General features: G+C 36.8%; 1 protein-coding gene across 1 annotated transcript; it reads left to right on the top strand.

Moving 5' to 3' along the window:
• The first annotated feature begins 1,991 nt into the window (after positions 1–1,991).
• LOC133522997 (glycylpeptide N-tetradecanoyltransferase-like) lies at positions 1,992–4,039 on the top strand. The gene has a single exon (XM_061858491.1). The coding sequence runs from the start codon at positions 2,164–2,166 to the stop codon at positions 3,610–3,612; it is 1,449 nt and encodes a 482-aa protein (XP_061714475.1). The 5' UTR covers positions 1,992–2,163; the 3' UTR covers positions 3,613–4,039.
• Positions 4,040–17,560: the final 13,521 nt, after the last annotated feature.

The following is a 17,560-nucleotide window of genomic DNA, read 5'->3' on the forward strand; positions in this document are numbered from 1 at the left end:
ACTAACGAAGTGGTTGGCGGTGGTTTGTGTAAGGTAGGTACCTTTCTGAGAGGCGTATTTTAGCAGTGACAGGCGGTGGGGAAGAAATATGAGATGCTACTGCTCAAAGAATATAATACTCACTAGGAGAAGAACGCTAACTCCATACAAAAAAATGTCCCTTTCAAAAGTTCGTTTATACTAGTGGCGCTCTCTTTGTATCTCAGTACTAAAACTGACAACCGGTTTAGCCTGGCGGGTTTTGGTAGGTAGTGATCCAGTTCTAGCTAGTGGTTCTGGGTTCGAATCCCGCCGACGGAATTTCTTTTTGTATTTTTTCATTTTTGTTTTTGTTAGGGTGAGGTTTTCAAATTAGTATTTACCAAAAAAAAAAATATTGTGCCACATATTAATCAAAATCACAGGCATCTTTTGTCCTAAGAGATAATGATATCTATATTTTGAAGTTTTTTAAATATAAAAGGTAACAATACAGTTTATTATCAAGTTATAAATATTTTTATTCCTATATATTAGGATCAAAAGAGCTTAATTCGTTCGAAAAACATACAATAGGCAGGAAAAAAGTCATTTTCTATACAAATTTATGTATCGGACGGGGCTTGTTGAACTAACTGTGACACTTCCATATGATATCTACATACCTATATGAATTTTATTCAATGAGACCACAGGTCGGTAATTTCGGTTCATTATTGATGTGGGTACCAAATAGTTAACCTATCCTGTGCGTGTGATTATCTTTTGATTTTTTTAAGGCGTTATTTATGTTTAGGTCGCCTATTTTTAGCACATGTTTTAATTCCCAGATTACCTTCATAACAATAAATAGAAGTCATTAAAATCTTCATGATAAAAACAATTTTATATATATACATATACTATTTATTGCATTTAATATAGCTTTTTATATATCTAAAACATGATCTTTGGCACATCTGATTTTACTCCACAATTGCAATTAGTGTAAATTTTAATCATATCACATATATCATGAATATATGACAGACAAAGTTGTTATTACATCTATCCGATTGTCGGACACTTTCTGCTCCACAGCTCAGTGCAGCGGTCTTGTTGATGGTCACCGGGAAACTACAACTAGTCGGAATTATGTGGCGGATCCGTGCCTTTTGATTTTGAGCCTTTCCAAGGAAATGATATGACGGCCAAGGATTATTTTCTCACGTTCACCCTCTAAAACAAAACAGTCACATTTTAAACAATACTATAACCTATGTCCCTAATTACTAACCTTGCTAATAGCTACCAGAGTTCTAAATTTCCAGCTAAAACAATGTTAAATTTTGGATGCGATAGGGCGTCCGTGGGACTTCAGAGGGTGGTAAGATTAAATTTATGTATTTGAATTTGGCAATAGTACACTTATTTTATTTATAGATTAAAATATTTCTTACCTTGAATTAATTGTTGTTTCTTAGTTTAGTACAATGGATTAAACTTTAACCGAGTCTGAGCGGAGATACTGTGCGGTTGATTTTTAAGTTTAAAAATTAATCAATAAATCTATTTCAAGAACATAAATCGTTATTTAATCATTTTATATGAAAACAGATAGTTTTGAAAATGAAAATAGTTTTGCGTCAATGACTATGACAGCATTGACATTGCAGACTTTTGTCTATGTTCTAACCGGCCAGACCCAAGTGCAAGGCTTTATGGAGGGTATATGTGCCTCTGACCTCCATAGATTTTATGAACATAGACAAAGACAAACTGAAATGGGTAATAATTTATATAAAATAATAATAATTTACATATGGTAGTGTGACATAAATCAAAATATTTGATAATAATGATTTTATTTGTTCCCAAAGTTGAATAGACAAAGTCAGATAGGAGCAATGTTGCTGTAGCAAAATATTTTTATATTAATAACTGGTATCTATTTCCAGAATGTCAGACCACACATGCGCAATTATGAAGCGTCACGTCTTTCTAAGGAAGTCGACAGGCCTTGCTACTGCTTAACTATGTTTAAACTTACTCCGCCGAGAACGTCACTCTTATCCCAAAAGGTTTCATATTAAATCTATGTGCAGTTTAATATAACTTTACTAATGCACCTCCGTGAACCAACGTAATACCATTGTCAATGTCATGGCACACTATAACTTGCTTTAATAAATAACGTTCCTTAACATGGATTTCATTAATCATCTTTTAATAATTACAAAATTATTCTGCAAAATAAATGATAAAAGTGCATCCCAGTCAAACAAAATCAAACTTAAACAGAAGAAAAAGAAAAAGCGTAGTACTGACGATTGTAACCACTGCGGATCAAGTTCTGCCGCCGACGGCATAGTTGGAGAGTCCAGTTTTGGTGATGCTCATCCAAACATATCCATTGAAGATTTAAACGTGCCAATGGATGACATCAATCTAGAACAGAAACCAGCTAAGACAATTGAAGAAGCTTTGCACAAGCCATATCAGTTTTGGTGTACTCAGCCAGTACCTAAAATTGATGAAAGAGTTATTTCTAATGAACCTATCGTGTCACCCGAATTGCTTAATGTGGAACCTTCAGATTTAGCAGAAATTAGCTTACCTAATGAACTTAAATGGGATACTTTAAATTTAAACGAGCCTTTGGTCTTAAAGGAATTGTACGCGCTGCTAAATGGAAATTATGTGGAAGATAATGACTGTATGTTTCGCTTTAACTACCAAATGGATTTTCTGAAGTGGGTACTCCATCCCCCTGGTTTTAGACAAGATCTACTCTTAGGCATGCGGAAGTTCAAGTCTGGAAGATTAGTGGCATTCATTTCATCTGTGCCTGTCCGATTAAGGATTTATGATCAAGTTCAAACTGCTGTTGAAATGAACTTCTTTTGTGTACACAAAAAACTTCGTTCAAAAAGGTTAGCCCCATTTCTGATGAGAGAGATGTATAGAAGAGTTAAATTAAGTCAGATATACCTAGCTGTTTACACGGCTGGTATCGTGTTACCTAAACCAATTGGTACATGCAGTTATTGGCTTAGAACCCTCAACCCTAAAAAACTGATTGATGTTAAATTTACTCAACTGCCAAGAAACATGACCATGAAAAAAACTCTGACACTTTATAAACTCCCAGATTTGCCTAAGATATCAGGTTTTCGAAAACTAGAGCCACAAGATTGTGAAAAAGCGTTTACATTGTTAAAACACTATTTATGTAAGTTTGATTTGACTCCTGTCTTTAATGAGGATGACTTTAAACATTGGTTTACGCCGCAGCCAGATATTATTGACAGCTTTGTTGTGGAAGCAACAAATGGATCTATCACAGACTTTGTAAGCTATTACACATTGCCATTTACTATGGTAGCTCAACACCCCGTATACGATAAAATAAAAGCCGCTTACGCATTTTATAATGTGTCAACCAAAACCCCGTGGGTAGATTTAATGCATGATGCGTTGGTAACTGCAAAAAACTCAGGGTTTGATATCTTCTACGCCTTGGACCTGATGGATAATAAGGAGTTCTTGGAACCACTGAAATTTCGCTTAGGTAATGGTAACTTGCAGTATTATCTGTATAACTGGCGGTGTCCTAGCATGACACCAAATAAAATTGGTTTAGTGCTACACTAACGAAATAATAAATGTATTTTTGAAGTTTAGTTAGAAGTTTTTTATTCATTTCATTTGCATATCTTTTCAAAATTATCGCAAAGATACATTTTATTTGTATAGTTTCAAATGTTAGAAAGTTACCAAAGTGATGGCATAGTCTTATTTTAATAAAATTGTTAATTGTTGAAGTAGTTACATATATTTTATCATACAACTAATAGTGAAATTAAAAATGTTCAAACATTTGACAATTTGAAATGAAGCCTTTAGTCGTCATAATGTATTTGATATCAATCTGAATATCAGAATGATATTTGGATGATGTCATTGAAATATCATTCTAATATTCAGTGTACGTTCGAATTGGCCTTTAGAGTAAATTAAATTGTCGACGATTTTCAACAGAAAATTTTGCAATTACAATCAAACTTACTAGTTATCAAAATTGTTGTTTATTTTGCACCCAGTTCTCCACTTTCTTCCTTTCACCTTTTTTATGTGTATTATACCGGTTGCATCCACGGTTCTTGCTGCGGAACTCAATATACGCTTTCAAATCGATCATATTTTCCAAATCGGAATAGAGTCAGACCAAGATAAGTTGGCAGCAATTTTGACAGCCCAGACAGTGCAAGACTATGACAGTGCAAATTCTGACGTTTACTTAACACTTGCACAGGCTGGGTTATCAAAATCCCTGCCAAGCTTGGTGGATCTATCTTCATTGCACGCATTGTATGCACAACGCGTCTTGTTTGTGCTAACTCCAGTCCATTCAGACTTCCTGTCACGTGTTCACAAACAAGCTAGTTAATTTGAAGCCAAATCAATACTTGAAGATCTAATCGACGTGTCCTGGTACTGGCAATCAGCGATACCTACAAGTTTTAACACTAGCTTAATTTTATCTCAAAATCCTTTAGAGTTTAAGAGGCCTTGAAAGTAGATATTTAGATTTCAACTTTTAGATTACATATCACACAGTATCACATAAAACATTTATTTAGGTATATATGAAAATTTTGTCTTTAGCATTTAGAATGCTGATGAGGCTGCCGCGCTACTGAAGTGCTTCAGGTATGTTCACGGTATTCAGGACAGATGGCTTTCACGCCATTATGCGTAAACGTACGGCATCCCTGATGCGACGCGTGTGCGCCAACTCCAACAGCCTCCTACGCGTGGTGACCAGCAGGCTGGATTGCCCCTTCCAATACCACTGGATGAAATTACTTATCCGGTGATAGCGAGAAACCTAGACTGCGCAGTTAGGAATACTAACATTATCTTTATAGTTTAGTTACATTGTTGTTAGCTTTGTAGCTGGCCCGCAACGGCTTATCCTTTGTCTATTGTTAACTAAAACCGCGCGTGCCACTACCTGCAAAAAAAAGGATCGTATAATTCTAATTGGCACCTGAGTGCGGGCTAGTCCAACGCTCAAAAAACCAGTGTAGGTGCGCTCTCCGATAACGCGCCTTTGTTATGCATATCGAAGACACATTTTAGACTGGTTTGGTAGCGTTCGACTCGCCGGCACTCAGTAACCGTATAGGGACCACACAAGAATACACAAATTATTTTTCCGTTTGTTAATTTTGAATCTTATTTAATTACCATAGGAGTTCTAATTAAATAACCGCTTAAAGTTACCCGGCCCTTTTTTGCAGGTAAGTGGCACGCGCGGTTTTAGTTAACATTAGACGAAGGATAAGCCGTTGGGGGCCAAATACAAAGCTAACAACTATATTAACCACATTGGCTAGTAACAATGGTTAGTATCATTATATGAATATGCCTGAAATATTTTTTTCAATTTCAGTAAAGGTGACATTCGAATGGCGACAACAGCAGCGCCGCTGTAATTTTCTTTTCCTAGATGAATTACGTTATTGTCGTTGCCGCATTGCTCTCGTAGACTCATTTGATGAGTGGACTCATATGAAGGAGATTGAAAGTGACAAGCTACATCAATAAAGGTACCGTTCGAATTCAGACTACACCAGCATTACTGCTGTTATAATGCAGCGCGACTGCATCACTGCAAGAAACGTCAAAATGAATATAAATGTCTGGATGAAATTAACTTTTTGATGTTTCCTAAGGCAATGGAGTCAGAAAAATTGATGCAACAGTATTGCAGCGCCACATTATTGCATTGCTGCCGTAAATATCTAAATCGATGTTTGCGGCAGCAATGTCACGCTGCATTTCTACAGTAGTAGTAGTTTGAATCCGAACGAAACCTTAACTCTGACGCAGTCGTCATTCGAATGTCACCTTACCCTTAATTTAGCTACAGGATACACAGTGGACATTGCCTTTGCTAATTTGTTTCTTAAACAGAATCATTAGCACTATTGAGCTTCAAGGAGGTTTGTGCTCACGACCTTCCACATCATAATATTAATGGTTATGTCATAAGTAGGTCTTATTTTAAAAATTGTTCATATTTTTTTATATTTGGTAATTTTTATACTTTTTCTACATTGTATCACTGGCACATTCGATCCTAATATGTATAAAAGTAAAAAAGTTCCACTCTGTTACCGTGATCTAAAGTCTATAAAAAATAGTAACGGAATGGAAATAAAAATCTTGGGATACTTTTATTCTCCTATTAGGATCGGGAGAGCTCTTGATTCTAAGTAAAACAAACTTAATAATTACCAAATATACAAAAGTGAAGTGTACAACATTAAACAAAAAGGCCCATGTACAGTCAGCATCAAAAGTAGCGTATGAAACTATGTATCAAAAAGAGATAAACCTCTATATCAGTGGTTCCTAACCTGAGGGTAATTACCCCCGTGGGGGTAAAACTGGTATTTCACGGAGGTACGAGTAATAAGCTTAATTAAAGAAAAGATAACAAAGATAAGACCTATAAGAAAGACTATTGATGATTATTGGGAGGAGGAGTAAAATCAGGATGCCTAGTTAGTCTTAGGGGTAACAGGACTGAAAAGGTTAGGAACCACTGCTCTATATGAAGAACAGTTACTGCAACAGATACTTTTGATATTAAATATATTAAAAACGGGTCACTCACATATTTTAAGTCGATAAACGCTCGACCAGTGGTGGCCGAACGTCAATTGCAATTGACGAATAACCATTACAAATAGAACCGTAAACTGTAACCGTCTGTTATGGTTCACGGTTCAATTTGTAATGGTTATTGGTCAATTGCAATTGACGTTCAGCCAACACTGCGCTCGACATGTTTCACTCCGTACTGAGGAGTGTCGTCAGGAGGTCGTGTTGCCGGACCGGCTCAGACTGCAGGCCGCAGGATAATTCTGCGCGGGTGCCCGTGGCGGCAGGGGAGGCGAGAAACTACCCTCGTTTACGGCTATATGGTCAAATAATGGATTGCTCAAAACACTCACTACGTAATTCGCTAATAGTTCGTCCACACTGTCCACCGAATATGTTTAATATGTCTGTGTCTCACAAAAGTTTTGATACCTTTGATCGTAAACTTTGGTGATTTTTATCTCTATTTCAAAAAGTTGTCCAGGGTGGCAGATAGTTTAGTAATTATTAGTCGTCGATTTCAATCTTAAGTTTATGGTGAAAATTAACATCATATATACAGTCGCAGTCGACTCCTGGACTATAAATGAAGTAGGTAAGCCAGATTTCTCAAACAATTGTTTCCCTCCGATACCAACTCGAATTCCAGGAAATAATTATCGCCAAAAACAAATGAACAAAGTTCGTTCACCTTCCAGAATCTTTGCAGATTTAAACTTACAATGGGATTTCATTTCGCTTTTATACACCAATATTATGGTGCATAAAATATGTTAAGGAAACTTTCGTCTCTTTTGGGTTAAGTGAAGTAGAAAGGGATGGGGTGTGTTATTGTTCCAAGGCTAAGCTAGTAGGAGGGCTTTTAATTAATCGTTTGTAATCAAATCAACAAGGGTTCGGCCGTTTAATATAAATTGAGAGGAGATAGTGTTGTGCCTCGGGGAACGCGTAACAATACTGCTTTTTCACAAAAAAGATCGTATCTAATAAGCAATTTGTTGTGACTTACAACCTTTTGAAGGATAGAATGAACTAGCGGAAATTTGTTCAGTCAGGCTATTAAATATTGACACGAACAAAGTGTCAAAAATAATGTTTACACATCCTTATTGCCCGTACATTAAGGTCATCATCATCATCTTAGCCGAAAGACGTCCACTGCTGGACAAAAGGCCTCCCCCAAGGATCTTCACAACGAACGGTTATTCGCTGCCCTCAACCACGGGTTTCCCGCGATTTTAACCAGATCGTCGGTCCATCTAGTCTGGGGCCTTCCCACGCTGCATCTTCCGGTACGTGGTCACCACTCGAGAACCTTTCTACCCCATCGGCAATCGGTTCTACGAGCAATGTGGCCCGCCCACTGCCACTTAAGTCTGGCAATTCTCTGACCTATGTCGACAACTTTGGTTCTCCTGCGGATCTCCTCATTTCTGATTCTATCACGCAGGGAAACTCCGAGCATAGCTCTCTCCATTGCTCTTTAAGTGACCTTGAGCCTTATTATGAGGTCCATTGTGAGCGACCACGTTTCTGTACCGTACGGCATCATCACTCATCAACATACACTGGTTGAAGACTTTCGTCTTAAGACACTGCGGTATTTTGGACGAAAAGATGGTACGTAGCTTTCCGAACGCTGCCCATCCAAGTTGGATTCGACCAGCAAACTCTTTTTTAAAGTTGGACTTACCTAACTGGACTGTTTGTCCCAGGTATATAATATAGTCGTTAACAACTTCAAGCGTACCAACCATCAAAGGAGTGGGTACAACATGGGAGTTCGACATAATTTTCGTCTTCTCCATGTTCATCCTTAGACCAACTTGCTGAGAGACTACTGAGGTCGTTGAGCATATTGCCGGGGTCTTCCAGGGTCTCAGTCATGACAACGATATCGTTGGCAAATCGGAGGTTGGTCATGTATTTGCCGTTAATTTTAATGCCAAGTCCGTCCCAGTCCAGAAGCTTGAAAGCATCTTCCAAAGCAGCCAATTTTTGGGGATATGACATCCTCTTGCCTCACCCCTCGCCGTAATTGGATAGGATTCGAGTCCCGATCCTGGAGACGAACTGTCATTGTGGCGTCCTCATACAAACTCCGCAATACCTCAACGTATCGATAGTCTATTTGGCACCGCTGAAGAGACTGCAGCGCGGCCCAAGTCACGATCGAATCGAAAGCCTTCTCATAGTCCACAAGCGCTAAGAATAATGGCTCTTCAGTCTTTTGTATAACTTGCCGCAGCGTATGGATGTGGTCTATGGTGCTGAAGGCCTTCCAGAAACCGGCTTGTTCAGGAGGCTGGAAGTCATCAAACCTGCTAGCGAAAGGTTTGTAATGACTCTGGAAAACAACTTATAGAAATGGCTCAGAAGCGAGATGGGCCTATAATTTTTTAAAATTGTTTTAAGGTAGTGTGTACATATTTTTGGCACTTTGTCTTTCTCGATATTTAATAGCTTGACTGTACAAACAAGGTATTGTTAGTATGTATTATATTGATCTACTTCATTGTTGAAGAAGTATCGTCACATAAGCTGGATTAGTTTCATATACTTGTAACATTTTTGCTTTGATCTTTCTAACATAGTTACTACTACATGTGTGACGCCAATGACAATAGGGTTGTTCCCATCGACAAATCTTAGGGCAGAATTGTATCATTTTAAACTACATACCGACTAAAACATGTTAAACTACCTTTAGTGGACCTCTAATGAGCATGTAAATATTGAATTTAAAATATCTTTTAACACACATCACGTGACCCAAGTCGAAACAACATTCAAGATTCTGATGACGTCACAACTCTCCGTTTGACGCTGGGCTATAACCTATAACTGCGAAAATCGAAGTTCGTCAATTGTGGGCATTTTTGTCTGTCACTCTAAATTCGTCTAAGTAAGAGTAAAATAGAGAGATCGCCGCAATATGCGATTTTTGGTTTTTGCGGTAGGCCCCCCGTTTTCTGTCCGCCGCCTACTCAAGCCGTAGCCATTTTGGTGGTGGGCAATTAATTGAAGATTCATAGAAACATTATAGAAATGATAATGGATAATGAATACTTTACGATATAATAAAAGAACTCAACTATTGCAGAAAACATATTCTATTAGTTGGTTAAAAACCCACACGCACGCATACACAGTATTACACAGCTTGCCCACCACCTAAATGGCTACGGGCTGAGTATCTTTTGTACTGAGAACAGACAACGAGGGGCCTTGATATACATAGTTATGTCTCAAACCGTAAACTGTGACGCCACACAATTTTCAAAGAGCGTTTTGGGCGCGAAAGCATGTGTCAAAATATATTTTGTTAATTTAACATATTTAAAGCCATTTTTAGGGTAATAGTTGAATTTTAGGTCAACGTTTGGTTAATATAGAAAGTATTACAAGCGTTTCATAAAATTGGAAACAACCCTATTGACAATTATTCTTATTTACTGGTCTCTGGTGTTGGTGATGCCCTGCTTGTATTTGATTGTGGGTAATTGCTCGAACTTCGAAGAAAATGGGGAAAGTAAGAACTGTTTCTGAAGAGAAGGCTTTCATGAAATTTATTAATATTTCCTGATAAAGGATGACTCACGTTAGACCAGTCCGGGTCCGCGCCGATGCGTCCGGTCATATGTTTTCAATGAAAATGAAGTGTCATACGCCTCGGCCCGGACCCGGACTTTTCTAGTGTGATTCATCCTTAATTATCTTTCTTCTACGCTTCGCTGTGCTGTATTGATTTTTTTAGATTACTGAATGAATTACAGTTTCATGTTGACATACATAATGAACTTTTGATATAAGTAGTGTCTGTTTTTTATATTCTGAACCCCACGTGGGTGACAGAGACAATAAAAAATGGGATATGTTTAACAATGTATATAAACCTACATTTTGCTTATAATCCGCCTTACAAGCTAATTCGAAGCCAAATCAATCAGCTAATTAATACTATGTTGTATTTTCCTCGGTCCATTGGAGTTTTCTCTTTTTTTTTAAGATCTGAAGTCTCACGTAGCTGTGTTGAACCTGTAGATCCAGGTCATCAAGGTTCAACCTACTTTAGCTACTATTTTCTATGGTCATGGTACTGTAGACCATATTTATTCCCTTTTATTGTGCGATTACTAAATCTAAAGATAAAGAATGAACCATTGTGACTTGTGACTTTGAAATCTAAAACGAATATGCATAATCAACCTTTTGAACGCTTTATATCATAAACACAAACATCACTCAAACGCCAAGCTCCCAGGCGCAAGGGAGCTAATGTAAACCTTGCTCGAAAGTTAATTTGACATCGTCCGCCATAACTATAGTTTTCCATGGCGCGGTGGGCACGACAAGTAACGACTTTAGGTCTTCTTGGCGTTCAAAAGGTTAATATCGACCTAAATATATCGATATACGATCGGCTTGCTATCGAGCAAGCCGTCTAAATCATAATAACACATGAGTCGTCCTTGAACAAGCATTATTAATTGAAAGCGATCTTTCATTGACTATTTCCAACTTGTTACGTTTATTCTGATGATAATTAAGATGAGATCAAATAATAATTCCGTTCGTTTTATTATAAAAATGTTTGTAAGGGTTAAAAATTATATACTTTTGATGTGGTACGTCATAATTGTATCGACATCGACATACTTGAGTCACTCGTCCTCGAAATTATTACCGCCAAACCAAACCACCAAATTGCACACTAGATTTGGATTGACACACTAGAAGGTATCGTCGCGTTGCGCTGCGAGCAGGGTAAGTCCAAAGTGGTAAAATACGAAAATAAAACCGCACAATTGCTGCTATCCGGGAAGACAGGCGTTATTACCTACGTATTTCCCGGCTTATGCAGTAAACAGACTATATCCAATACGGAAATGTAAACAATAATAACTACAATTTGTAGGCACAGTAAATTTACTGGCATTTTTCGACACATGATAAAAACATTTAGAACGCCATTTGACTTTGATCCTTATTCTGTCATTGATATATGTTAAATACCAAAAAGTGGCGCTATTCACCTAAAGGCCAAAGGTATAGCGGCATCTTTTCGAGCGATGGCGCCATACCTTTGGCCTATGTCAAATGGCGTTCTAAAAGTTTCAGCCATATTTCGACACATGATCAAAACTTTTGACTTTGATCCTAATCATGTGTCGAAAGATGGCAGTAAATTTACTGTGGCTAGAAAGTTTACTTTGACAATTCACCTCTATTTCAAATTCTCTTTGTTTTAAATGAGCGTTTCATACTATTTCCTATGGGCAGTGGGTACTTCATACTTAAAAAAAGACTATAGTAAATAAATAAATAAATAAAACAAAAAACAAATTGACTAAGTACCACAGTAAGCTCAATAAGGCTTGTGTTGAGGGTACTTAGGCAACGATATTTATAATATATAAATATTTATAAATACTTAAATACATAGAAAACGCCCATGACTTAGGAACAAATATCCATGCTCATCACACGAACAAATGCCCTTACCAGGATTTGAACCCGGGACCATCAGCTTCGTAGGCAGGGTCACTACCCACTAGGCCAAACCGGTCGTCAGTACAGTAGTAAAGATAGATAACGTTTTAAATTACGTTGTAACAAAAACTACACTTTGGTTACGATGTGTGGTTACGAGGGGGTTTCTGAAAAACGTTGCTGTTACCTACTGTTCATAATTTAAGTACCAGGCATTTTTCTCGTGCGATCGTTAGAAGTCCGGGTTCGAAAGCCGCTAGGAAATCTTCTTAAAAACCTCCGACGTTCTATTAAATAAAAAATATCCCCCTATTATTTATTGAATAAAGTACCTATCCTTATTTTCAGTGAACGTTCACCATGATTCAATTATAATTTTATTGCCAATACAACACAGAAGCAAGTCTGTTTGATGGAGCGCGGATGAAGTGCGAGCGAAGGCGAAGTGTCAACGTTTCAGATTAGGAAAAAATGATTTCATATTCGCTGTTTTGTATTCGCTGTTCTGCTTTGTGTATTTTTTGTTTTTGTTTTTGGTACTTATATTCTAAATGGTGAAGTCATGAGAGTTTGGCAGGTCTACCTCATGGAGCTTAAAGTACCTCTAATAGCTCAGCTATAAGTGAGAACGAGATAAAGATACTTAGACAGCACCAAGTTTGCAGTCCAGTGCGACCGTCTGTAATGACTTTAATAATAAGTTTTTTCCTGAATGATTTAGAAACCAACAGAGGGCCTCCCGAAACACATTGTAGATACAACAATGTTTACTATGGGTTCTACCTAATTTAGTAAATTTTAATATTCCTAATGCAAACAAATATACTTCGTAAGTTTCACTGATGAACAGAAAATCTTGAAATCGTCGTTTTTACATAAAAATATGCGCTATACTTCATAATAGACGGACCGAACAAGCTCATTACTGCAACAAGTAAACGGAATAAGGGCTCCAGAAAAACTCTCCCAATGACACTCCAAGTTTTAAAGATGCCTCCGAGTTTAATCGTGCATAAGTGTTCGGGGTGTCGCCGAGAGCGCTCTACGCGCAAATTGCGGGCATGTTTGGTGTCTGAGAGCTGTTATGGGCAACTTCAGAGCGTATCATATTTTCCCCCTTTTTTCCCTTTTTTCTACTTGAACTTCTGAATACTGAAATTGTGCCAACAAATTATGTTTATTTCTATACTTGATGGTGCATTTTTATGGATAAACCTCTAGTACTAATTGAACGAAGATTTTTTCGAAAGATAAATTGGAGGGATATTATTAGATATGATGTTCTGAGATTTTTTTTTGGATGACTGTCTTAAATGTATTTAGAAGATATAAATTTAAACCTGCATGTTTATCATATTATGTACAGTAAGCACTATTATTCGCTTAGCATCTTTGTCACTTTTCTCTGCAACTGACTATAGGTATATTATAAACTGTAAACGTATCTACGTCCTCATCACAATTCTAGAAGAATCATAAAGATTATTGACAGACATTGACACTGTATGTATTCTAAATTAAATTTTATTTTATAATTAACGTAACTAATCATTTTAAGATTCACACAACAAACTTCAATCAACACTAACTGCAATCTATAACCAAAGAGAATGTGAAAAAGAGGTGGATTGTCAAAGAAAACTTTGTAGCCACAGCAAATTTACTGCCATCTTTCGACACATGATTAGGATCAAAGTCAAATGGCATTCTAAAAGTTTTGATCATGTGTCGAAATATGGCAGTTTTACTGTGGCTACAAAGTTTTCAGTGACAATCCACCTCGACGACCGGTTTGGCCTAGTGGGTAGTGACTCTGCCTACGAAGCTGATGGTCCCGGGTTCAAATCCTGGTAAGGGCATTTATTTGTGTGAGGAGCATGGATGTTTGTTCCTGAGTCATGGGTGTTTTCTATGTATTTAAGTATTTATAAATATTTATATATTATATATATCGTTGTCTAAGTACCCTCAACACAAGCCTTATTGAGCTTACCGTGGGACTTAGTCAATTTGTGTAATAATGTCGTATAATATTTATTTATTTATTTATTTCAAATTCTCTTTGGTATAACTTATCTTGCAACGTTGCAGTGAATCACACAAACTATTTGACAAATAACAAGATATATTTTTACTCAATTTGTATTTTAAATTAAATATTACTGTCCGCTACTGATTTAGGAATTCTTAATTAACAATAATCTACCTGAGTAGTTTTATCGTCGTTCTTACTAAAAAAATAGTTCATATGTTAAAAAGACAAGAAACCTATAACGACAAATTTCAGTGTGAAAGACTTTACTAATGAGTTGTTCTCTTACATATAAATGTCTACGGATGTGAAAATATTTCCCAAAACTTCGCATATTCGACAGTTTTCAAGCCCCCTTGAGTCTCCAAACGGACATGTGGAGACTGCGGGTCATAAGCAAAGGCTTTGAGGGTTAAGTAGCTCTTACGCTGACTTCACGCCTAATTAGATCGCGGCCCTTCTGTCGTCTAAAAGGGCCTCGTTAGTTCAACTAGCGGCTCGGTTGGATTGTACTGGCTTTTGTTTAACTTCGTTTGTACAAACTGATCTAATAATTACCTTGCTGAAAAACACGAACTTTCACTTAATTAAATAAAATATTTAAGCAAATTAAGGAATTCTATAGCGTTCTATAAAATCACCACAAAAGTTACTTTACTACAAGTAAACTCATTCTCATTTCAGAAGTTACCGTACGAAATGGACACGATACAGCTATCAATATCCCTCGTATCAAAAGGCCTCAGTGCATAATGTATTGCGATGTTCCTCATTAGTCCTCCCCTGAAATGGAATAAAATAAAATTCAGGGCCTTATTCTGCGAGGCATTATCGTGCTACCTTTTGGTGTTTTTCTGTACGAATTTTTCATATAGCGTTAATTGAGTAAATAGTATGCGTGGATTTTGCTGTTGGTGCTGACAAGCAAAAGAGAGGTATGGGCATTGTGAATTTCATCTCGCTTTGTGTGGTAGGGCACAGCCAGTGGATGTCATTCCAGATCTAGAGCAGAGCCCAACTGGGGAAGTACCTCCACCTTACAGAAAACCGCAGCCAAATAACACTAGACCCTACTCATAGTGTTGTGTTCCTGCCGGTAAGTAAGGTTGCCAGAACTCAACAAGGGGGGGGCGGGTTTAGGGTCGGCAACGCGCATGTAACTCCTCTGGAGTTGCAGGTGTACATAGGCTACGGAGACTGCTTACCATCAGGCGGGCCGTATGCTTGTTTGCCACCGACGTAGTATAAAAAAAAAAAAGCTTGGCACCTTTGGGTTACAGTGCTCTAAAAGACAGTTAGGCAAGTCCTTACTAGTATCAAACATATGGAAAAATTATAATAAAATAAGAACGCAAATTACATCGAGAGAATTAAACACTTAGTCCAGTTAATACGACTATAAATAATTTCATATATATTTGCACTTGCAGAATATTTTTAGAACCACGATGTTTCTCAACAGTAACTAAAGAAATACTACGCCCTGCAGAATAAGGAATCTCGGTCCTTTTCATGGGCCGGGTCCCTCTAATTGGTCCCATTGAGCCCTGCGTCACGTGACCCGCTGTATTTTTCTATTTACTTTAAGACGTCTCTCGTGGCAGGCGACATTTGTAGCAACTTGGTAAGGAAAAAGGGTATAAAAAATTACATATACACGGGAACATGTATGGTCGTTGTTACAGTTAAAACCCTTTCAAGTTAAACCGTGTTATTCATTGTTAAAATTGGTTTTTAATTAATATTCATAAACTGATTTCATACAACTAATTTGAATATAAATATGGATTGTGAGTACCTACAATAAGACGGTTGTTGGTCGAGTGTTGTTACGAATAGATAAAATGAAACTTTTAAAAACAAAACAATCCTTTAAAATTACATTTTCTTGAAACGAAACTAATGAATAAATTAAAGTTTCTTTGACTGCTTATACACGTTTGTTAAATATTTTCATTACTCGATAACAACAAAGTTATGAATACTTGTTTATACGAAGTTTTATCATAAGAAACTTTAGTCGCATAACTTAGTTGTATCAATTTAATGTCATGAAATTGTAAGAAAGTTTTTAATACACGAAACATTGGGTTACTAAAGTTTCAAAGGAAGTGTTATAGTATGGTCGAATAAATAGTAAAGCGATAAGGTTTTAATGGTTATGTGGAGCTAATGTAAATAGAAGACTGCAGTTGCACCCACTAAATAACGATTTGGTCGGTTAGCGAGAATATAGTGTTATTGGGAGCAAAGAAAGAGCTTGGAATAGAGATGAACACAGGTATGTTAGTGTTTATACAGTGTGTAAATTCAGTACGGGCGAATATTTAAACGGTGGTTAGCATTTAAGACGTATATTAAGATACATTTTGCTTAGAAATACAATGAAAATATATAGCTATACAAAATAATTCGGCCCGCAATTTAATAAGTTATAAATTAAGAAAGTAAATAGTTACAACAATTTTTAGGCCAAGCTATTTTAGGCTGAATCTCGCTCAAATTGATGGCAATAAAGATATATAACCGAAACTTATAACAAGATAAGTTGGGAAACTCGAAAGGAGTCGGAGATTGTTATGAATGCTTAGTCACGTGAATGAATTCTATAATAAATAATTTACTGAATATTGCTGGTTTGAATCGAATCAGCTGGAAAACATCGAATATAGTGTTATCATCCTAAATCTGTTTTCAATGTAAGTTCCATAGATAACATTTCTTATGCTAATCTTAACTTGCTTACCTACAAAGGATTTGTGCTTTATTGCATGATATACGTACATAATTTATAAATTTTAGGGTCTGTTTCACAATGTCCATGTAAAGTCCTAAATAAGCTACTTGCCACTTATCTGACGAATAAAGTCAACGTTGGCGTTTCACAATCTTCATAACGTATAGATTAAACTGCTAAGTTTCGCAGGCAGTTTTATCGGGCAGTTAATTAGGTAGCTAGGTATCCAATACCAAGTATCCACAGTAACAACTCTTGTTTTTACAATGTTACAATAAATGATTGATTGATTGATTTTCAGCCCTTCATGTCCCTTTTAAGTCCTAAATAATATTGGCAATCATTTCTTAAAAGTAGATGTGTTACCAACCGCACTTGGTCAATATTTTTATTCGGCACAAGTCACTTTAAAAAATAATGAAATGTCTTACGCGCGGTTTTTGGTCGAGTGTTGTTACGCTCTTTTCGAATAACGTCAGCATTATCGTGGATTTGTCCGTCTGTCCGTCAGATTAAAACCATTAGCACGTGAACTCAAATGCTAGCAAATGGCCTGTATGGCTTTATTGTTTCGTTTTTTGCTAAATAACAGTTTCAAAAGATTTTAGGCCTCGTTTTGTAGTGTAACACGACACCATATTGTAATGGATTTTTAAGTTCGGTAA

The sequence above is a fragment of the Cydia pomonella genome, chromosome 11 (assembly GCF_033807575.1).
Source record: "Cydia pomonella isolate Wapato2018A chromosome 11, ilCydPomo1, whole genome shotgun sequence".
NCBI classification, from domain to species: domain Eukaryota; kingdom Metazoa; phylum Arthropoda; class Insecta; order Lepidoptera; family Tortricidae; genus Cydia; species Cydia pomonella.